Genomic DNA, 24,508 nt, shown 5'->3' on the forward strand with positions numbered 1-24,508 from the left:
ATAAATCGACTATCTTTTATAGGTCTGACACTCAATTAATAATAGTGTCACCTGAGGAGTAGATATGCCTAATAATACTCATTCATGTATTTAGGTCTCCTCTTAGATCCCCTTTAACATATCCATGTACTTTAAAGTTAGCTCATTTAAAATATTAATGTGTGATTAATTGTACCTTTCAGTTAGAGTATGATCCACTTTATACTCTCTCAGTGTTCTTTCTATGGATTTGGCATATATCAACTTACAACTCCACCACATGTGCAATATCTGATCTTGTACAAACCATTACATATATCAAAGAGCCAATGCTGATGTGCAAGGGGCTTTAACCTTACAGTCTCTCTCTTCATCTATCTTTGGTAGTTGTTCTATTGAGTGCTTGAATTGAATTTCTAGTGGTGTGCTTACAATTTTTTGCTTTGATCATGTTGAATATATTCAACACCTTTTTTATATAATGAAATTATGATAATTTCAAAATATTAATGGCTTTATCTTGATCTAATCTCTTTCCAAGAACCTTTTTGGCTTCCCCTAGGTCCTTCATGTTAAATTTCTTAAACGATTGTATTTTAAAATTATTAATTTCTCAATGTTTGCCCTTGCAATCAACATATCATCTGCATATAAAGGCAAAATGATATAAACTTTTCCATTGTCTTTTACATTACAATAATGATCAACAATGCATTCGTGAAAATCAAATTCCTGCATGAATCCATCAAAATTTTGATACCATTGGCATTGGGGTTTCTTTCAAACTTTAATGGCTTTTGTTGAGCTTGGAGATTAGATTGTCTTGTCCTTGCACAACAAAACCTTCAAATTGAGCCATATAGATAACTTTCTTTAGATCTCCATGAAGAAAAACAATGTTAACACCCATCTGTTCTAGGAAAGCCTCTTGCAGCTACAATACTCAATAGTAATCATATAGTTGCTAGTTTAACCAGATGAGAGAAATTTCAATGAAGTCAATGGCTTCCTTTTATTGAAAGCCTTTCATTACTAGCCTCACCTAATACCTTGGGATGCCATTTGCTTCTCTTTGATTTTATAGATACATTTATTTTGTAAAGTTTTTTTTTTTCTTTAGATAGCTTAGTTAATTTTTATGTGTTTTTATAGAGAGAAATTCTCTCTTTTTTTTTTGTTAGTTCTCACTTATGAATTTAGGTTCACCCACATCAATAAGTAACAAATATAGTGATTGAGTGTAATACTTAATAGGCTTTGAAATTCTTTGTAATCTCTTGATTTCTATCTCATGAGTATTGTGTTGAGGTTGATCTTGATTAATTTCTTTTATCTCAAGTCTTTTACAAATATTAATCAATTCTTCTAATTTAATATGTTATGTAGTGTGATCTCTTTTTCAATCATGTTTGGATTGTTTTTATATATTTCAATTTCTTTAAAACTAACATTCTTGCTTTTGATTATTTTTTTATTTTCATCATCCCAAAATTAGTAGCCAAAGTTATCAGCACCATAACCAATGAAACATTTCTTTGATTTTGGGCAAGCTTGTCTCTTCCATTATTATCTATGTGCACATAAGAAAGGCAACTAGAAACATTTCTTTGATTTTGAGAAATTGATCTTTACTTTCTTTCCTAAAACTCAAACTTCATAAAAATTAGAATTGGTAGATTTTATATCTTGAAATTTATCTTGAGAATGTGAAGTATTTTAGGACCTCCCACATGTGGCCATTAAATTTGTCGATCTTAACCTTTTTGTCTTTCATGCTTATATTATTTAGTGGATCAAAAGTTTGATACAAGTTGTTAGGATTGTGATGAAATTTTGAGCAAAATTAAATGAAGATGAGTAAATATAACAAGGATCATAATCATGAGATATAAGTTTATATTTTTTGGTGATATCCCCTTACAAACCTAATCGCACAAAAAAGAACACAACCAATGGCACATTTCTATTCCTTGGACGCTGCATGCAGTCAAAAAATTTCTTTATCCTTAATAACCAGTCTTCTGCAGCCTAAGATCCTACAGCTACCTTGAACAGCAAAGGATTCAACTTATGAAATGTCTATAAGTGCTTGACTCCTTTACTTCCAACTGACTTACTCTATGCATTTCCCATTACATGTGCTATAACAATGGCCATATGCATAACACTGTCTGATGGCATTGGAGTTACACTATGTTGCTCATTTGATACATCTTGCTCTGATAGATCCATTGCAGTTTACTTTTTTACGATTTTTGTTTGATATGAATAATTCACAAATGTAAACAATTATGTATGCAAAAATAATGCACATTAATTTATTCAATCTATCAAACATTTAATCAATTTCTATAGCTTTGGTAACAAATTAATTCTTCCAACAACTATGCTATGATATCAATTGTAATGCCACAAAATCTAATTTGGAAGAATTATCCTTTTCTCTTTTAATAAACAATAATAAGATCTACTTAAGTTCTTTTACCAATATAAATATCAGTAAAAATAAAACTATCGATCAAAATACTCACACATATATATATCCCAAAAATTCATATACACTGCTCATAATCCATACAATTATAACATATATATCTTATCATGAATATAAAAAAATAGCTAAAAAAATAAAAACATGAACCTAAAGGATATTGGTCAATCTCATACTCTTGCTCCCTTGCCTTGATGTAAAATCTTTTAAACACATATAATAAGGTCAAGAGCTCAGCAACTAATCAAATCCTATAATTGAATTCAAAGCACGGTAAAGGAGCAAGATGCATGTCAACAGTCAAATCATAATATTAACATTCTTATGATCATTGAATGAGTGTAGAAATAATAAAATTTATATGCACACATTAAAGTTTATAAAGTAATAAATAGTACATTATAGAAGATCATAAAACAGTACAGTAAGGAACCCAATAAATCAATACGGGTGTCGAATCAATAATGTAGTCATCATATAATATTATCAACAGAGTAAGAAAATTATTTAAAGCAGTTAAACTAAAGCATTGATAAAAATTGTTGAAATCATATCAATGCAGTAAAATTATATATGAGTGTACACATTCAATCAAGTTATTCTATATCAGTATCAAATCAGTTTATTATTTGCTTAGTATTAGTACAATGAATCAATATTATCAAATAATATCGATGTCTAAATCGGTGACATAAGAGTCTAATGACAAGAACAGTAAAAGAATGCAATAATAATAAATTCATGTAGTAATAATAAATTAATATAATAATAATAACAATGCCTCAATAACATGGATTTAAATAGTCACTCTAAACAAGTAAGAAGTTATGGCTATCACGGTATTTTTCAGTAATCAATAATCAGTAGTCGGTAACCATTGGATTAGTATACAGAGTTATCACTCTTTGCTCCTCACCAGAGTAATAACTCTTTATAATTCCTAATGAGTATCACATGAATCAGTGGAGGATAACACCAAATCACATTATTTAGAGAAAAGCCCTTAGACTCACCATCTTGTGCAGGTCAATTAAACTCCAATCATTGGGTCAACCAATATTTACTTGTCTTTTCTATACACATATTATCATCACAATACTATAACAATAATAATAGTATATCCATATTCATTATCAATGCATTGGAGTAAATAAAACATAATTGAAAAAAGTGTCAATATTTTAACATTAGACAACATAAAATCCTATTGAGTAGAAATTCACATTTTCAAAAATTAATCAAATTATTAGGGATCATATATAATAACACTATGAATATTTAATTAAACTAAAATACTATTTTTATATATCAAAATAAAATAGTGAATAGATAAAAACTGCTATTTTTTAAAACTCACACATAATAAAATCTCAAATAAATACTCAAGATATTCATAATATCAATTTCTATAACATATAAAAGTGAAAGTTTTTCCAATACAAAATTATTATCATTTTTCAGTTACAAAAATACAAATTTAATTAGAAAATTTTTGAGTTCATTCTTTAATTGAATGACTCTAGAGCGATTGGTAGATTGAAAGCGGGTTTCAAGTGTACTCCAAATCGACGAGGTGGTTTCAAGGTTAAGAATGTAAGGGAGAACCGGAGAGGAAATAGTCGCACAAATGGCCGCAGCAAGATTTTGGTCAGTAAAGACCCAATTCAAATAAGAAGGATTGGTAGCGGTAAGACCGTCTGAGGTGGTAACATTTTTGGGCGGAATAGGTACAGTGGAATCAAGAAATGATTCTAAACTGTTTGCACGCAAGATTTTAAGGATCTGAGAGCGCCATACCGGATAGTTGTCCGGAGAAAGAGGGGAATGCACGAAGTTCTTGAGATTGGCCAGAACGAATTTGAGCGAGGAGGGAAGGCCAGAAGATTCGGAGCTTGTCCTGGCCGTGGAAGCAGAGATCTGAGGGGAAGAAGACGAGTCGTCCATGTCGTCCAAGATCAGCGAAGCTGAACTTCTGATACCATGTAGAATTCTTGATGAACGCAAGAATGAGAAACAGAGAATCGGGAAAGAGAATAGAGAGAAGCAGTTAATCTCATTATTAGAATAGTATATTACAGAGGTATATATAGAAAACATAAAGATGTACACATAGCTACAGGAAGAGTTACAGGACATATGTCTAAGTTTTGGTGTAGCTAACAAAACCATCAAAGGTTGATGCAAGCAAGGAACTTTGCATAAATGGGACTAAAAATATTATTCTGATTATTGTAGCTAACATTTATCACATCTCTATTTTTAAATATTTTGATTATGGAATTTATTATTATATATTTATTATATTTTTTTTTTCGATGTAGTGAACTTTCATCGCATAACTTTTGAGGTTGTAGTACATTTTGACTATATGATTTTATATTTTCATTAGTTGATGACCCCTATACCAAATACGCATAAAAGAGACAAATTTGGTGAATTCAACAACTCATGTGTCGGCGCAGCACACATTGAAGGGTCAAATGACATCCGATTGCCGAACATAGTGCACCGTTGTGATTAGAGCATTTAATTCGCCTAAGAGAAAACTCTTCGCAGTCAAATTGAACGAGATCAGTTAAAACAGATGATCGACACCCGAAATTGATACACGACGTTGCCCAAATGACATGCGATCATAAAACAGACTTCATAGTTGCCTTCAGAGCGTAATCAATACCCAAAAATGACTATAAATTTGTTTAATTGTATTCACACGAGGAGATCGACGGGTCCCAGAGCAACAAGGTGCAAATTGAGAAAATTGAAGTGCGGCCGTTGACCAAACCACATTTGATCACAAAATAGACTACACCATTGCAATTGAAATATCAACAATACCCAAAAATCGAATACCATAATTTTGCCCTACAAAACTCGTCCGACGAAATTAGCATGAATCCCGAGGCACTGGCACATAAATTTTGAGAAAATTGCACGTAATTCGAGACGTGCAACATTCTTTCTCATTTTTATCATTTTTATCATTTTATATAGTAAAAGTAATAACATATATTATTACTATTATAATTACTTAACAAAAAATTTAAAAATTTATGACCAAATCGAATACATTGTACCTATCGACGCCGGCTCTGATTAAAAATTTATAAAGCTTGAAGACACATTGCTGAAGCAGTTTTTTGGTTCATCAATTGAGCAAATCAACAAAATGTAATTTATATTTTGTAATTTGTATTTGTATTTATTGTAAACTCTTTTGTAATTTGTATTATGTAAATTGGTTTGTAAAAGATTTGTAAAAAAAAAACAAAATAGCAATGGATATATAAATGAGCAATTGATTTGTAACTTGTTATTCGTATTTTATTTTAATTTTACATGCACAACATATTACTTTATGTTTATATGCTGTTTGTTTTAACCTGCTCAACATAAGCGTAAACGGATTTGTTTTAATTGTAACTTGTTGTTCGTTTTGATATGTAAATGCGCAACATATTACCTGTTGTTCATTGCTTCGGACTCGGGTTGGCGGGGTCGTGTTGGGTTGACCCCGGTCCGAAGCTTGTTGGGTTTGGGTCAGGTCAAATAGTACCCGATCAATTTCGGGTTGACCCGAATGTGACCAGTAACTCGATTTGATAGTCCTAGTTGTATGGGTAAGTTAAATTCATCTAACTTTTGTTAAGATTAAAAAAAAAAATCTAACTTTAGTTAAGATTAATTTTTATTTATGATATTTATTTTAAAATGGACAGTATATATAATTAATCAATGAAGTTCTCTATTATAGTCATTTAAAAGTAAATTCAATTGATAAAAAATTATGTTAATATCAAATAATTAGTTAATAATAGAGTATATTTAATTTTTATAAATATACGAATTTCACTAAACATCATAAATGATATTAAATTATATCAATTATATTTTACACTCATCAATTCATTTATTTAGCAATATATATATATATATATATAATTGATTAATTTAGATTGAATTAAATTAATAAATAAATTTGAAAAAAAATTAAAAATTTAGGTTTATATTAATTCAAAATAATAAATGAATAAATAAATAGCTTAAATAAGTTATTATTAGGCTCAATTTAAATAAATAAATTAATTAATTAATCAATTTGCCAAATTATAATTATAATATCTTGACAAATTTTACTTTTCATTAAAAATAAAAAATAATAGCACAATATCGCTGTGATACTGAATGCTAAAAACCAAAGCCGTTAAAAAATTACCGTAAACTGTTGGAACTAAGACGATAAGATTAAATATTAATTTAATGTTAAATTATAATAATTAAGTAATAATTTATTGTAACATTCGCTCAATAAAAGCTCTCAGGTGCTTATTTTTAGTTTAACACATGTTAAAATGCTCTGCTTCCGCATTCACGTGAATCTACATCAGAACGCGCCCCTTCTGTTCTGAGGTTGGGGCAAGCTCCGACATCCGTGTGAATGCATGGCGGCGACCGTAGATTCATCGTCGACGGCGCCGCTATTACGTGGCCCGCCATCGACGGGACAGCGGAGGACAGCCGGCAAGGCAACGTCGGCCCAGACGCTGGGTAACATCGTAGTGTCAATTGTCGGGACGGGTGTGCTCGGCCTCCCCTACGCCTTCCGCGTGGCTGGATGGCTTGCTGGCTCACTGGGCGTCGCCGTCGCCGGCGTCTCTACCTATTTCTGCATGCTCCTCCTCGTCAGTAATTGCTTCGTTTTACGATCGCTCATTATATCTTTTCCTAATAGATTCGACGAGAACTTGTCAGAGCCGTAGGGATTTCTATGTTTTTTATTGTTGCTTTAGGTGATTAATTCTGATGTAGAGCTTGAGATGGTTGATTGAGTTAAAAGATGTAGAAAACGGGGTCTGAATTTGATGGCAAGATGCATGTGATTAACCATCGATCTGTCTAACTTCCAGATGCGTTTTGTATTTTCATGGACATCGTGTTCTGATTTTCCTGGTTAGCGATTTTTCCTTTTATTGACCCTCTACCTTTCTCTTTTTTCCTGTCTTGGAGACCCCCTTAATTTGGGCTAGCCTGGAAACAATTACAATGTGTTTCTTATGTCCTTAGTTAGTCCCTTAACCTAATTAATATTATTCGAGCTTAACTAATTCATATCATCTTTCCGTATTAAACCCTATTTTTCTTCCGTTTATTACTTGTACATGCAATCTGCCCTGCCACTTAATTAGTTCTTAATCAACTAACTAATTCCCTAATTAGTGCTGAATGAGCCCATTTCATTATGATGTAATGTTTTTTTTTTTCCTGAAATAACACTAAATTGTTATTGTTGCCGGTCGTTAGATTACAAGCTGTTCTGAGTTTAGACTTACTTGCCCTGAAAGGTGGTTAGGCTTGCCATTCCAACATCGACCAATGAGGCTTTCCTAGAATGTTTTTTATTTTCATTCCCGTCTCATTGAAAGTGCTGCTAAATTATCAGATCAGAGAGTATATTCCAAATCTAATTCCAAAACTCTAAATTTTCCAATCCTTTTAATGGATTAAGTTAATCAAAGTCAGACAGTTTAAATGGTAAACAAAGTTTGGCAACCAAGAAATTTCTTGGCTTAAAATACACTAGATATTCATAGTAGAGATTTGCAGGGCTGCGTTAATCTGTCTTTATTTACTAATTCATAAACCAAACAGTTGGTATCCATTATTACTCCATGTTGATTAAGTATTTTTTTCTTATGTGGAGCTATCATACTCACAAATTTGGAACCTTCTTTTCAGCACACTTCCAAACTTTGCTGGCTTCCTTTTTTCCTTTGTCGATAGTTAAGAACTGAATCTGCCTGATGGGAATGGCGGATTAAAATGATAGAACTAAGTTTAAAATGAGAATTGAATGTGCATTTTTTTAAATTTCTCAAAGTGAATACACATCTCACAGCAACGGCTTAAATGTTTATAAATAATGGAAGTAGAAGTTGCTTGAATCTTTTTGTTGTATAAACTCAGTTTTATTTTGTTGTTGTAGGAATCAATCATGAGAAAGAGAAATGTTCTTTAGGACCTGTTTCTTGGTGTAGTGTTTCTTAGGTGTAGTTTTGTTTTGTTTTGTTTTTTCTGTCCTGTTAACAGTTCCTCAGTATAATATCTACTTATCCGTTCAAGGCTTTAGAACAAGTTAACCTTGCAACTGTGCTGTTCACCATTACGCAGGAATTACATGCGTTTTTACGCTTTTTTGTCTTGGAACTAACAAGATTGGTTCTTTCAGACTGCCTCCATTTTCCCAATAAAAAAAGCATTTTCCTTATTTTTACAGATCCAATGCAGAGATGGATTAGAAGGAAATGATGATGAAGAGACTGGTGATGCAACCCATATCCAAAGTTATGGGGATCTGGGAGCAAAGGCCTTTGGAACAACAGGCCGATACCTTACTGAGTTCCTTGTACTTATCTCACAAGCAGGGGGTTCTGTCGCCTATCTAGTCTTTATTGGCCAGAATCTTTCCTCTTTGTTCACCAATACCAGCCGGTCAATAATACCACCTTCCATCTTCATTTTCTTGCTACTTCTCCCCATTGAGCTAGCTCTGTCTTTTATTCGTTCTCTTTCTTCCATTGCCCCATTTAGTGCGTTTGCAGATGCTTGCAATGTCCTTGCGATGGCTATTGTTATCAAGGAAGACTTTCAACTGTTTGACAGATTTTCTTTGGAAAGGGGTGCATTCAATGGGACTTGGGGGTTACCTTTCGCAGGGGGAGTGGCTGTCTTCTGTTTTGAGGGCTTCAGCATGACGTTGGCACTTGAGGCTTCAATGGCTGATAGAAGAAAATTTCGATGGGTGCTACTTTTGGCTTTTATTACTATAACACTAGTATATATTAGCTTTGGGATTTTTGGATATTTAGCCTATGGTGACGAGACTAAGGATATCATCACACTTAACCTCCCCAACGACTGGTCTGCTATCACTGTCAAGGTGCGTTTGAACTTACTGGAACTTTTCCTGCCTATCCGAAGAGTCATTTTTATAGCTTAATAATGATTTTGTGGAACCATAATTCACAAAGCTATGCTGTTGATCCTGTGTCCATCATTAATAACCTTACAATATTCATACAGCTTGCTTTACTTCTTAATAACTGTACAAACCAGAAAACTTATTAGTCAGCAAAACTCATCTACCAAACTCACCTACTCATCAAGGCTACTTGGTCATAACTTGATTACATGTCCAAAATACTTGCTAAGCCAATTAGGTGTGTTATCCAAAAAAGTCTTCTAGAGTACTCAAGCTCAACTAAAAAACTCACCCGAAGTTCCCACCTCATGGGCAGCTTCCAAGTATACTTGTCTATTACATAATTAGCTACATCAAGTTCAATCACATAGTTTTCTTGTAATTTTATCATGTAGCCCTTATAGTATCTGATACGCCCTCAATATGAAATCAGCAAGAAATGATAATAAAAATAGCAGAAATTGAGAAACAACGGCTGATTTATGTATAAATTCTCCAACATCAAAGCAAGGTACAATGATCTACGATTAGAGAAGTAGATCGTCTCTCTTGCTCGACCTAGACGCCGGTAAAAAGCCCTCAAGAGCAAACTCCAGAAAAACTACAGCAAATACCCAAACTAAACATGAAAAAACAAAACCCTAGAATCAACCCCCAGTAAACTACCTAATTCCCCCCCCCAAAACAGCTCCCTTAATTAATTTTTTTCCATCTTTCTCTTTTTCAAAATTAGAATTCTTTCCTTTCTTATTTCCCTCATTATTTCCTCTTCTAGTGTATTTAATCAAAGCTTTGCTGGGTCCCTGATACGGTGGAAGCAGGGCTGGACTGGCCGGTCCAACAGCAAAATCCGGCCCAGGTGGGGCCAACGGCAAGGAGAGAGAGGCGATTGAGGGGGTGGGTCCCAATAAAGAATTGATACATTATATTAGGAGGAAATCAATTAGGAAATTCTTTTCAAATTGAGGAGGGAAACACTTTAGGAAGAAGGCTGATTTGAATGAGATTAATTAGGAGATATTTCTTAATTAAAAAAGGGCTGAATTGGAGGGGATTAAGTATGAGATATTTTCTAATTGGAGAGGGTTGATTTGGAGGCTGATTTAGGGGCTGATTTGAGCTGGATTTGGGGGAGGGCTGTTTTGAAATTTGTTGTTTTATTATTTGCTATAAGTAGTAGGATTTATGTTATGTTTCTATGCAGAATTTGTCTGTGCTTGTTTGGTGTCCACTAATTTGTGAGGGATCCTAGCGGCGTGTAGGATTTGGGAGAGAATATTCTCCTCTTGAAAGAGGATCCTTGTATCTTGCTTCATTGTTATCAATAAAAAACTACTATTTTGTTGAATTTATCTTGTTCGTTGGCTTTTTTTGATACCAAGACGTATCAGCCCCACAAGGGGGGCCGAACCTGCTTCCTGTTCCGCCCAACTCTTCCCGCCTGGTTCTGCTGATTCGGCCCCAGCTAGGCCGATTGCCTGTCTACCCCATAACAATACTCACTTCCTCAAAATCTACCTTTTCCTCATTGTGGAAAGTTGGGAACTGTCTTCTTATTGTCCCATATGGCTCCCATGTGGCATCCTTCACGAGCACATCCTTCCACTTGATTAGCACCTCCTGTGTCTCGATCTCCCCTCTGCGCACCCTCGCTACTTCCAGAGGTTCCAAAATGGCCTCCATGTCCTCTATCAACGTCGAAAGTACCGATGACGGTATATGCTCTCCTATCGCCTTGCTCAACTGTGAGACATGAAAGACTTGGTGCAAAGCTAATGAGAGTGGTAGCCTTAAGCGATAGGTTACTGCTCCAATGCGCTCCAAGATCTCATAAGGCCCTAACTATCATGCAGATAACTTCTCATTCCTTCGCCTAGCTAGTGTTTTTTGTTTGTTGGGCCTCAATTTTAAGTAAACCATATCTCCGGGCTCGAAGTTTACTTCTCTATTCTCTCATGTGCTTATCAGTCTTCCTCTTCACGATCTATTGTTCTCTTAATAAATGTCCCTTGAGCTCAGATAATACCACATTTCTCTCCTCTAAGTACTGCTCTATATTGAACACATGCGTAGTGCTCTGCCCATAATAAATCAGATGGGGTGGATCTCTCCTATAGAGAATCCTGAAAGGAGTGGCCTTCGTTTCTGAATGGTACAAAGTATTGTACCAATATTTTACCCAAGCAAGCCACCTTGCCCATCTCTTTAGCGTGTTGGATGCAAAACATCTCAAATATGTCTCTATGCTTCTGTTGGTCAATTCTGTATGGCCATTTGTCTGGGGGTGATAGGTTGTACATCTCTTCAGAACTGTTCTCTATAACCGAAACAACTCTGATGTAGGACTAAGTATGTTTTAAATTAATGCGTTAAGAACTTGCACGTTTTGAATAAGAGCAATAAGAATTTAAAACGTTAGCCAATAAACGATAATAAAAAACAAGAGAGAAGTGGCTCTGCTTAGGCCAAATCACATGCTGAAAGCTAGGATCACCAAAGCAATTAGAATTTCAATCGATGCAAATTAAGTAGATTTTCAATAGAATCCCTAGGTTAATAATGAGATTAGAAAGCATACAAAAACAGAACTCAAATCCTACGTTTACTAAGCGAAAGCAGAGAGCTTTGCATGACTCATTGTGCTTGAATCACAACCTAACACGAGAAGAAGTTTATGAGAGAAATTGAATAGGATGAAAAGTTCACCCTTGTCATGGGATGGAAGTGATTTGCCACTGAACGTTGGCCAGCTGCTCTTCGATTGCTTCAAACAAGGTGAAGATTATGATGCACAGATACAGACACGGCGACACGACTCCAGACACGTTAATTATTGAAAATATAAGACATGGACATGGGTTGGACACGGTATTATAGTTTTATATTTTAAAAAGTGTATAAAAATTAAATAAGTATAATTTTAAAAATAATTAAAAATTATAAGGCATTTAACTAGAATTTGAGCTTAAAATGATTAATATTAGGATGTCGAGAGTCGAGCATCGATGTTGTTTATCAGTCATCGAGAGAGGAGATGATAATACTGTCGACAATCGGGCATTAATGTTATGCAACAAATATTGGGCGTCAATGTTAAAAGGGCATTTATCATCGATGTTGAGAGGGCGTTGGTCATCGATGTTGAGAAGGTGTTGGACAATGATGTGATGTCAAGTTGTGGGTGTAGAAATTGCTAACATCGACCATCAAATTTGTATTTAAGATACGCGTTTTAAAAAAAAATCATAAAAAATTTAAGATACGTGTGTCGGACATGCATGTCCAATTTATATTTAATATTTTTTTAATCGGACATGTTTTCGGTGGGTCTGACACGTGTCGGATGTGTGTCGTGTCGGATACATGTCAGACACTGCACGCCTCTTTGAGGAGAAGTGTCGGTGCATCATAGGGTGAAGATGATACGATCTAGGTACTTCTCGGCGGAATTGTCTATTTCCGTGTTGACGTCGAAGAAAGTCGACTGAAGGATGTCGATGAATCCTTGGTCGTTGTAGACGAAGTCAGAGTCAAGATCGGGATCGGCCATACATTGATTTTGTAAGGTTGAAGTGTCGGAGACGACGACCTTTGCTTCCTTTAAAGATTACTCTTGAGAGAAAGAAGTTTTTCTCAAGGATTCAAGTGGGGAAGAGGGAGAGAGGTGGCTGGCCAAAGGAGGGGTTTGGGGAGAAAATAAGTTTAGATTTTCGAAGAGGGAAGGTGGAGGGAAATCAAGCATTTATTTTCCTAGTTAGTCTTTTAACTTGGAAAGGATTTAGGGGTGATTAGAAAAGAGTAGGGGCGGGTAAGAGAGAGAGGGGGAGGTTTTGAATTATTTCCAAGAGAGGGGTTTGAAGTTTGAAAAATATTCAATGGATGGAACCCAAGGGGGGTTGGCGGTATAGAGAGAGAGAGAGGGAGGAGCTTAGGGAAATAAATCAAGCCTTCTTGATTTGGATTATTAAATTAGGAAGGACTTAATTAATTCCCATTTATTTTAAAATTCAAAAGGGGCTAAATTTTGAAAACTTTCTTAAAATAGTTTCCTATGTTTGGAAAGTTTTGAAATTCAAAATTTCATTGAATATTGGGAACCAAAGCTTTCGAAATGAGGTTGGGTGAAATATGGAAAGTATTAATGGTGAATTTCGAAATTTGGAAGCAAGAGGAAGGGCTAGGGCCGGCGGTTAAGCTAGGGACTTGGGTGAGAGGCCGGCAGCTAGGTTGGGAGGAGGTTGGTCGATTGGGTGGTGGTGCTAGGCTGGCGGCTATAGGGGAAAAAGGGAGGGATGGTATTGGCCGGTGCTATGGTGATGGTGGGTTGAAGGAGTGGCAGCTTGGTGGTGAAGGGCTAGGGTGGCCGACGGTTTGGGGATTTGGAATGAGTTGTGGGATGGAGTGGGAAGGGAGGGAGGAAGAGGAAAAGAGAAATAAGATGAAACTAGCCACGAACCCAGACTCTTCCAAGGTTGATGGGTGATCCGCTTCCCTCTCTAAAGGATTTTTTTCCAAAACCTCTCAAGCTCTCACAAGAATTCAATTTGTAGAAAATTTTATAATTCATTCATGCCTTTCAAAAGAAATATAAGGGGGCTATATATAGCCTCATATAATGAACGAGAAAATAAAAAGACGAATTGGCCCTTAGGGCTTACACTTGACAAACCTTTAAGGGGTAAAAAGGAAAAACAACTAAAACAAATACTTAAAGCAAATAAATAAAATAAATACATATGAGGACTTAAAAATAGATCGGCGCGATCGTGGCCGTAGATCAACGACCACGCCTCTGATAAACTTTCTATGCTCTAATGTCCCCATCAAACTCTTTCCAGAAGTTGCTAAGGAACATCTTGTCCCTGTCTGTCACAATGGTTTCTAGAACTCCATGCAAGCGCACCATTCCTTTATAAAGACAGTAGCCATAGTAACAACCGTATAAGGGTGCCTCAAGGGAATGAAGTGTGCATATTTTCTCAAACAATCTACTACTATTAGTATCACTGAAAACCCCTTTGATCGTGGCAATCCCTCGATGAAATTCATCTTCATCTCCTCCAATATCTTTTGCTGTAGGGCTAGGGGCTATAGTAACCTTGCTGGCGACATGACTAGGTACTTGTGCCTTTGGCACACATCATATTTGGCTACCAAATCCTCTACATCACGGCGCATCCCCATCCAATATAATTCTGCTGATAATCGACTGTAGGTTTTTAACGCTCCTGTATGCCCTCCCACTGCACTGTCATGAAACTCTTGTAGCAGCTTGGGAATGTATCCTGATCCCTTTGATAGAATAAATATTCCATGATATAGCAGTTGGTCTCCTCTCATCCTGTAGCCAGGATAACTATCTGAATTATGCAGCAACTCATCTCTGATCTTCCTTAGTCCCTCATCCTATTTACTTTCATGTTTAAACTTTTCCCAATCTAGGACCAGGGGTATTGACAAAGCTGCTAATTGAGGCTCATCGATTCTCCTAGATAAGGCATTAGCTGCTTTATTTTCTAACCTCGGGCGATATTGAATCTCAAAATCATATCCCAGTAACTTGGATAGCCATTGTCGATGCTCTTCAGTGACCATCCGTTGTTCCAGCAAATACTTCAGGCTCCACTGATCTTTCCTAACTAGGAAGTGTCGCCCTTATAAATAGGGTTGCCACTTCTGAATAGTCAAGAAAATAGCCATCAGTTCTCTCTCGTATACTAACTTTAGCCTTGCCCTGACTGTGAGCTCCTGATCGAAATAGACAATATGTCGTTGATCCTGCATGAGTACTACCCCAGTCAATATCCTGATGAATTTGTCTCCACCACAAACAGTCTGCTGAAGTCAGGAAGTGCTAACACCGGTACACTAGTTATTGCTTTCTTCAGCTGCTCGAAAGCCTGCGTAGTTGCCTCCTTCCACTTGAAGCTATCCTTCTTCAATTGCTCAGTCAATGGCCATGTTATTGTGCTATATCCTTGCACGAACTTCCGATAGTACCCGATGAGGCCTAAGACCCCCTCTAAACTCTGCAGCTCTACCAAGTAGCCCTTTCTTGTTCCCTGTATTGCCTTAACCACGGTTTTGAGTGATACTATGGTCCTGCATAAGCTGACATCCCTTCGCAGCACCACCTTTCTCCCTCCCACCTGACCTCCATAGTCAAAGACTTCCAGTCCATCTTGGTTTCTCTAATGGTATTTAAGCATTTCATTCCTAGGACGACGTCAGTGCTTCTCAATTCCAAGGGAAAAAAATCCTTCACTATCTGTAAGCTCTGAAGCACTAGCACCACCAATCCCTTATAAATCCCCTTACTCTTCTCTACCTTTCCTGTCCCCATCATGACTCCACAACTTCCTATATCCACTAGCTTCAATCCTAACTGGTCCACAACCTGATTGGCGATGAAGTTATGAATGACTCCACTATCCACGAAGACCACCACTGGTTGCTCCCCAATTTACCCCCTTACCTTCATGGTGTGATTTGGGGTAAATCCCATCAGTGAGTTTAGAGATACCTCCGCCACATTTAAATGTAACTGCTCTGCCTCCTCCGCAGCCTCTTCCAACTCATCTCCGCTCTCCTCTTCCCCTTCACGGACCATCAAGACCTGAAGTTTTCGATTCTTGCACCTATGCCCCGGGTGCAAATCTCTCATCATACCTAAAGCCCTGAAGCATAACCCTTTTGCCCACCGATCCTACTCTTATGCGTCTTTGAGGCGTTTGAAATTGCCTCCAGGACGAACTCCAGTGCTCTTCTCCTTAGGTGCTTCTCTCTAAAATGACACCGTCTGGGTCCTCGATGTAAAGGTAGTAGTGGTGTTTCTGTAAGTCCCTCCCATGTGGTTGCTCTGGTTGACCTTCTCCCTCTACTGCTTCTCCTCCACCCTTTGTGCTAGCTCCATTGACTCTCCCAGCCCTCTAGGCCTCAATACCCTAAACTCTGCCCGTTTGTCCTCCCTAAGCCCCTTCATGAAATTCCCCTCCAATCCTTCATCAGTGAATCCCCTCAATCTCCTCGATAGCAGCTCAAAGTTCTCCTGGTAGTCCATAACTGTCCCCTCCTGAGTTAAGGCATAGAACTGCTCGTGGAGGCCTTATTCCCGAATGGCTCAGAAACATTCTAACAAGCACTCCTTAAATTCTCCCCATGAGTAGATTGGATACCTTTTGGAACTAGGCTAGGGCCTTTTGTTCTAAACATAGACCAACCACCATGAGTTTTTCCCCTTATGTCAGCCTGTTGATAGCAAAGTAACGTTCTACTCAGTATACCAAACGCTAGGCATCCTCACCTTTAAAAACCAACATCTTTAGCTTCCTCGGTCTCGCATCAATATCGAAATGGTTTCTTCAACCATCGGTTCCTCCCGTGTAGTGGTTGTATGATTCTCTCCCTTCTTCCCTTGGCAGATTTTGACCCTAGGTTTCAACCCAATAGTTGCCTTCTCCGGCCCACCATTTGGGTGGTCTCCAAAAGGCTTCGGCCTTCCCTTTCTTTGCTGCTCCTCCTTCCGAATACCTAGATGCACCTCCCATCGGAGCCCTTCGGAATGGTTCTTGAGGAAAAACCATCTCTACTTCATCATTGTCTTCCTGAAGTCTCTTTCCTTTCGGATCAACCCTAGGACTAGCTAGTGGAGCCTTCAACTCCATCTTGATTAATTCCCTCATCACGCCTTCCATGTTCTCGAATCGGTTTTCCAACCCGGTTTCCATGGATAACAACCTTTCTTCGATTCTGGAATTTTTTCCTCCTTCCCGTCCTTGAGTTGTTCCATCTCTCTTTCTAACGCCTCCATCTTATTCGCTGTCATTCACGGATATAGGTCCCAAACCGCAAAAAACAACGATGAAGGGTCTTTAATAAGCAAAAAACAGCAAAGGGAAGGAATTCTGCAGCAGATTTCAGCAAGTAGACGACAATTTTTGGTCCAGGATATGGCTATGATACCAATTTGATACGCCTTGAATATGAAATCAGCAGGAAAGGATAATAAAAACAACAGAAATTGAGAAACGATGGCTGATTTTCTTTATAAATTCTCCAACACCAAAGGAAGATACAATGATCTATGATTAGAGAGATAGATTGTCTCTCTAGCTTGACCTAGACGCTAGTAGGAATCCCTCAAGAGCAAACTCCAAAAAAACTACAGCAAATATCCAAACAAAACATGAAAAAAGAAAACCCTAGAATCAGCCCCATTAAACTCCCTAATTCCCCCCAAAAATAGCTCCCTTAATTAATTTCCTCTTTTTCTACTTCAAAATTAGAATTCTTTCCTTTCTTATTTCCCTCATTATTTCCTCTCCTAGTATATTTAATCAAAGCTTTGCTAGGCCCCGCAAAGGGGATCGAACCTGCTGCCTGTTCCGCCTAGGCTCTACCTGTTTGGTTCTGCTGAACCTGCCCCAGCTGGACTGACTGCCTGTCTCACCCGTAACAATATCAGTACCCTTAGCCCTTGCCTATAAATAAGGGGTTGAAAATTGAGGATGAGTATAACACCATTGTATTTTTGGCCAAAATTTAGCATTATAACTATTATGATCATTCACTTCTTGCCATTCATGAACATTATTCTAACTCATGTAAGTTAAAGTTTGGACTATATTTGGTCCAAAAAAAAAAAAAACTCTCGTATGTTTGATTCATATTTGTTTTAATGGCTTTAATAAAATAGATAAAATGTATAATCTTAGATGGAAAAAGTTTGCCATGAATGGAATTTACAAAGAAAACAATGAAGTAGAATGTGTACGGAGCACCATATTGGTTATGTTTACTCCAAAACAAAGTCTCACACAATCACATGTTCGATAACATGTGTCCTAAGATACTTGATAATGATTTGCTTAACATTGATCAATTGATTGACATTATGTCTAAGCCTTAGGTTGAATCTTTTAAATTTTAATTAGCAAGCTTATATATTTAATTTATTTATATTATCTTATTTTTTCTATTTTAGAGAATATAGTCAAGGGTTGATATGTTGTAATAGAAAGGAATAAAAAATGTTAATAAGGGATGATTTGATGCAATGGGTTAGGAATACATCCTTTCCTCATTTATTTTTCTCCTAGATTGTTTGAATGGGTGGAAAGAAAAATACAATTTTGCTAATCAATCTATTTATAGTTTCCAAACATGAATCCTCATTCTTGCATCCTTTTGCTCTTCGACTAAAAGGATTTATTTCCATTATTCTTTTGAATCTCATATTATCTTCGACTACCTTCATCATGAGCCATCTTCTCCTCTGCATTGAGTATTAGGATTCTCTTCACTCAACAAAAATCAAGGTTGGACAGCATCGAACCTTCTTCTTTGCGTCGAGCCTCCACATTTTGACAATAGTCTTGGTTTTCCTCATGACACCATTTGACCTTCTCTCTTCTTGAGCCATCTAGTGACGCACCTTTGTTGGCTTCTTGTTGATGGAGCCTTTGAGTTTTTGTTGAAATCTCTTGCAAATTATATAGGGAAGTTTAAATTATAGTTTTTGAGTTGATGGTGTAATGATTGTAAAAGTAGAGGCAATTCTCAAATGAGGTCAAATTTGAGCTAGTTTAGCTAATGTGAAATTTGATTTTAATTCATTAAACTTTTCCAAAAGATTGGGCCAGATAATGATGAGGATAGGTAGAGGAATATACCTAATTATGTCCAATAAGTTTATGAGGATTTCATATGTACTTTAATAAATTTAGTTGGTATGTCGGCACCCTTTGGCCGATAGCCCTAGGTAGAATTTAGGGTTTTAGGGAGTGAATTTAATGTTGTGATTAGGGTTTGAAAACTCAGTAAATATGTAGGTAAATATTTCTTTCAATATTCTGGCGTGTTTGTCAACTTTTCATGAGGTTTAAGGTTTAAGTCGTGAAAAATCAAAAGTAGGTCATGATTTCACCATTCTTGCCCGAGAGCTTCTTTTATGGATTTGGAGTGGTTTTATAGGTTTGGAAAATATGGGAAACTGCTTTAGAAGTATAATGAGAGGATAATAGGTTATGTCTATCACAATTTTTAAATTTAATAAGACTAAACACACCAAAGAACTTTTCTCCAAAGAATAGAGATGTAATTGCCACCATGCAAGCACTTAGGGTTTCGTCCATTAAGCCTCTACCATTTGAGATGGACACTTAAGTTTAATTCCAAAATCACATCTATCATTTCATTACAACAAATAAGCACATATCTTGGTTCTTACATCAAAGAAAGTTCAAATGAAAGGTAGAGAAAAGGCATTTTGGTTGGCCAATTAGTGGAAGAAAGAGGACATAGTTATGCTCAGTTATTATTTCTCCAATCAAGTGTTGGCTTGCCTCGCCTCTCTAGAGTGAAAAATATTTAATTGAATTAAATTCATCAAATTAATCATTTTCCAATTTTATCCTACTCATTTCCCTCAAATTTTCTTGATTTTGAATTAAAGAATCTCAAAAGTCCAAAATTTTAAAATTTAAAATTGCATGTTGTGAAAATATTCCAAACTTAAAGATTATATAACAGTCTTTCATTACAAACATAAAACACATAAATTAAAATTTTTTATTAATAGACTTCATTTTGCTCATAGGGCCTTTGATTATTTGCAGTTTTTTTCTTGCTCTGAGCTCAAGTGATTTGTCCTCCTCTTTTTTTGCATTAGTACCTTGTGCCACATTAATTTCCTTGAACCTCAAAAAACTCTTTTTTGTAGAGTAAAAGCCAAGATAATTCTCTACTAAATTTGGTACAAATTTTTCCAAGCAATTTCTAATAAAACACGTATACCCTACTAGTGGTTTATCCTTTCACCTCACAAGAAACTTGTGATCTTCATCTTGTTTTATTGGCCCCTCCTATGTGATAATAGGATCCATCTCAAAGAAGGAATGTTGGATATATATGCTAATGATGGTGTTGCCCTCTTGCAAAAGGGTCATCCTACAAATTTGGAGCTTCACTAACTCCCTTAAAGGATATCAAATCCTCTACATTATAAACATGGCTAATGAATATGTATTTTGACAATTCAAGAATATATGCATTTTAGCAAGTCTTTTAATAATCTCAAATGGCCCACATGCCCTAGCTTATAATTTTCTAAATTTTGTAGATTGATGTTTCTTAGATCGTATTCTAATCAACACTTGATCTCCAACATTATATTCTTCAAAAGGTTTTATGTGCATATTTTGTATTTATCATTTCTAATTGCCTAATATAATCATGAAGGTTTTCAAAATTCTACTGAAAAGTGAGTTTTGAATCTAAAATAAATGTTAAAGATGTGCTAGCAAGATCAACTGATTTCTTTGGGTTATATTCATGACTATTTCAAATGGCATTTTATTTGTGGATCTTGAAATAGTAGTTTTGTATGCAAACTTTGTTGTAGGAAGGTGTAGGTCTAAATTTCCTAAGCATTTATCCACCAAACTTTTTAAGATGTTTTTAAATGTTTTGTTCACTATCGTAGTCTGCCCATCAGTATGAGAATGAAATGCTAAAGAGAGTTTTAAATATTAAAAAAATGATATAAATTTAATATGCCTATTAGAAATAATTATGGAAGGAAGTCCATGAAGTCTAATAATCTCCTTGAAGAATAACATTGCTATATGTGATGCCCCATTAGATTTTGGGCAAGATAAAAATTAAATATTTATCATGCTCCATAGAAGTTCTAAGAATGCCATGTACAAAATCTATAGAAATGTCTCCCAGGGCCTGAAGGGAATAGACAAAGAAGAGTATTTTCTTGACTTCTATTTGGTTCTTTTTGCTTGCGTAGATGCATAATACTACGTGATTACCCTCTCAATCAATGTCTGTTATAGAGGGTTAGAAAAAGATATGCTCTATCAAGTGTATAATTTTGAACTTCCCAAAATGTCCGTCAACTCTCCCAAAATATATGATAAGAAATGTCCTCATAGATGTCATAGGATACCACATAATACTTAACAAAAGATTAATCTTTTTTGGCCATGCTCTAAATATATCAAATGAAAGTCTGGATAGACTTGATGATCATCCTTTAGCCTTTCAAATACCGCAATTTAAAATTCTAAAGATGAGAGTATCAAATAAATCGAAAGGGCATTTGCAGGCTTATTTTCTACCCTAGGCTTTTGTTTAAGCATAAAGATGAAAATTTGATGTTATTCTACCCATTTTGCATGTTTTTAATTTAACTTTCTCCAAGTATTTATGAATTTTAATGCATGGTGATATGCATTGAGGATAAACTCCTTAGTAACAAGTAGTGCCTACAATGTTTGAGATATTAGATGATGGCATAGATCTTTCTATCATATGTGAAATATCTTTGTCTTGCACCATTCAACTTCTTACTATAGAAGTCTTTTGGGTGAGTCTTAAGTGTGCCTCCTATTCCTATGCAAGAATTATTATGGTGCCCTTAAATGTTTTGCTAAATTACGAGAACTTTGATATGTTTAATAGCTTTCTGAGCTGATTAGTCCATACAAATTTATCTTTCTTTAGGTGATTTGTGATCGGATCTACAGTTATGCAAAAATTCCTTTAAAACCTTTCGTAGAAGGTAAATATATGAACTATTTGGGGCTCGCCTAATCTACATTAGCCTGATTTTATAGGATATTCTTTTGGTCCACTTTCAGCCACCACCAATTTAAGGAATCTGACCTCAGGATGTTGAACAATTATAATGGAATTCTCATACTCGATTTGCATATAAAATTTCATTCAAATTGAGTATCTTGGTTCATAGAAATTTGAATTATCACATTATTTTATCTGGATTGTTCTTTAATGAAAATTATGAATATGTTTGATCGATGAACAGTCAATTATAGAATTCAATGAATTTTGCTGTGTAATGAATTTCAAAGGTGAAGATTAAGATCAACTGCTTTGATCGTTATTGTGGAGCCTTTTCAATCAAATCTTTTTAAAAAAGAAAATTGATAGGGAAGTTGAACTTTTATCATTGATAGCTGCGTGTATAGACAGATGTGTGTAGAAGGAGAAATTATTATGTGAGGACACCGGACAGAGAGAGCCGTCCGATTTTCTTTCTATCTACAGTAAAAGCGCAGCTACTATAGTACAAACATAGTGAGCCAGACGGTTCTTCCATCCAGTGTCCGCACAGAATAATTCATCGTGTAGAAGAGGGTTAAAGCTCAACTACAAGATACCCATGACTAATGAAATCAACTTCAAAGTTCAGGCATTAAAATACAGACAGTCAACTATGGGGATGTTTATTGATTGATCTTGATCATTTTTCACCTAAAAGAATCAGAATTCATCTTCCATTGTTCTATGATTACTTTTATGGATGATCTAGTTTAAACAAATAACCTTTTGAATTTGCTTGAACTTTTTTGCTGGAACAAAAAAAAAAGAATATTTCTTTCACTTATAGAACTAAATTGGACCTTTTGATAGGTTGGACTTTGTGTAGCACTAGCATTCACATTTCCAATCATGATGCACCCAATTTATGAGATTGTAGAGATGAAGATGACATCAATCAGATGGTTTCAAAAGGTCCGGTGCAACGCCTACGGCGAGCGACTTAGCCTCCAGGGAGCTCGCATGCTAGTGCTATTGATCGTCGCCATCATAGCTTCCTGCATACCTGGTTTTGGGACTTTCATCTCACTTGTGGGCAGCACACTTTGTTCTCTGCTTTCTTTCGTCTTGCCGGCCACATTCCATCTTTTGCTGATGGGATCCAATCTGAAGCTTTGGCAGAGAGCTGTAGATTATCTTGTTCTTCTTGTTGGGCTTGCTTTTGCTTGTTATGGTACATATGATGCACTAAGTGATCGTATTAGGGTTTCTAAAAGTATTCCATAAATGAAGAAAGGTGCTACTCTTGTTGGGATCTTTTTTTCTGCTGTGATTTCATGGAGATTAGATGTGATCAGTTGTGAAGGATGGATTTGTTTACAAAATTTCTTCATCCAGCCTTCAGCTATATTATTCGTTTTTTATTTATTGGATCATAGGAAGATCATATCTCTAATGCAAAGCCTGCCTTGAGCATCAGCAGTTGTTTATGCTTATTTTGTTATGCATATGTGCTTGCTAAACCACTCTCGTTTGTTTTCAGAGACTCCTGTTCGATTGGAGCAAAATATTGTGGCTGAATTTAGTCAAATAATGTTATAAGAGAAAATGATTAAAATTGTTCCTCGACTTTTATTAAGGATCTGAATGGTTTTCGATTATATTAAATGATCATTTTGGTCCTTTAAATTTAAAAAAAAATCAAAATCAAAATCAAAATAATCTTATGGTGAGATTATTTCGGTTCTTTTTTAAGGAGTTGAATATTAATATAATTGAGAATTATTTTTATCGTTTTCCCAATGTTACAATATATGGATATACACTATTTTTTGTGACTGGCTTGTAGTTGCTGCTATATACTCATAGCTTGAGGGAGCTCTATTATAGGAGAAATTATTCTGTGCGGAGACTGTACATAAAACGTCATTTCGGAGATCAACTAGAATGCGTCACGTCGACAGTACAGAGTAGTATCGAGCAGTACTAAGCCACGATACCGAGCTTAGAGGGGTTATGTGGTGCATTTTGGTTGGTCTCAGGACGACATTTGACATCGGCACATAATAGTTAATCGTACTATAGGATTGGGGTTTTGTTTGGCGTTGGGGCATCTCAAGGTTTATTTGGGCAGTTTTTTTCATGGCTTTGTATTTCAGTTCTATTTGAAAATAATTTGTTTTTGTTGATTATTAAAAAAAATTGAAGTGATTAATAATTTTTTATAATGAGTGATGGTTGCCAAAAAAATTTCTATTCAATTTTTCAAAAAAAAAAAAAAAAAAAACCTAACAACTTCTAATTTTTTGGTATAATAAATTTATAGTTATTTTTAATAGAAAAATAGTCCTAAGCGAACCCTGACCTTGAGTCCATGTAATAACAGCTGAAAATGGGGTTGTTGTGCTGTCGAATAATATATAATTGCAATAAAACTTTTTTTTATTTATGAAAGCCAAATATCAATATATTAATGTGATGAGAAAATG

General features: G+C 35.7%; 1 protein-coding gene across 2 annotated transcripts; it reads left to right on the forward strand.

Moving 5' to 3' along the window:
• Positions 1-6,822: 6,822 nt before the first annotated feature.
• LOC110093088 (amino acid transporter ANT1) lies at positions 6,823-23,628 on the forward strand. Of its 2 annotated transcripts, none has more exons than XM_020817861.2 (3): positions 6,823-7,152; positions 8,745-9,407; positions 22,893-23,628. In XM_020817861.2, exons 1-3 carry the CDS (start codon positions 6,913-6,915, stop codon positions 23,304-23,306), a joined length of 1,317 nt encoding a protein of 438 aa, XP_020673520.2. In that variant the 5' UTR covers positions 6,823-6,912; the 3' UTR covers positions 23,307-23,628. The 2 variants fall into 2 exon arrangements, with proteins under 2 accessions (XP_020673520.2, XP_028550051.1); XM_028694218.1 differs by having other exon boundaries at positions 22,995-23,628.
• The last annotated feature ends 880 nt before the right edge of the window (positions 23,629-24,508 follow it).

This window comes from Dendrobium catenatum, unplaced genomic scaffold, assembly GCF_001605985.2.
Source record: "Dendrobium catenatum unplaced genomic scaffold, ASM160598v2 fragScaff_scaffold_414, whole genome shotgun sequence".
In the NCBI taxonomy this organism is placed as follows: domain Eukaryota; kingdom Viridiplantae; phylum Streptophyta; class Magnoliopsida; order Asparagales; family Orchidaceae; genus Dendrobium; species Dendrobium catenatum.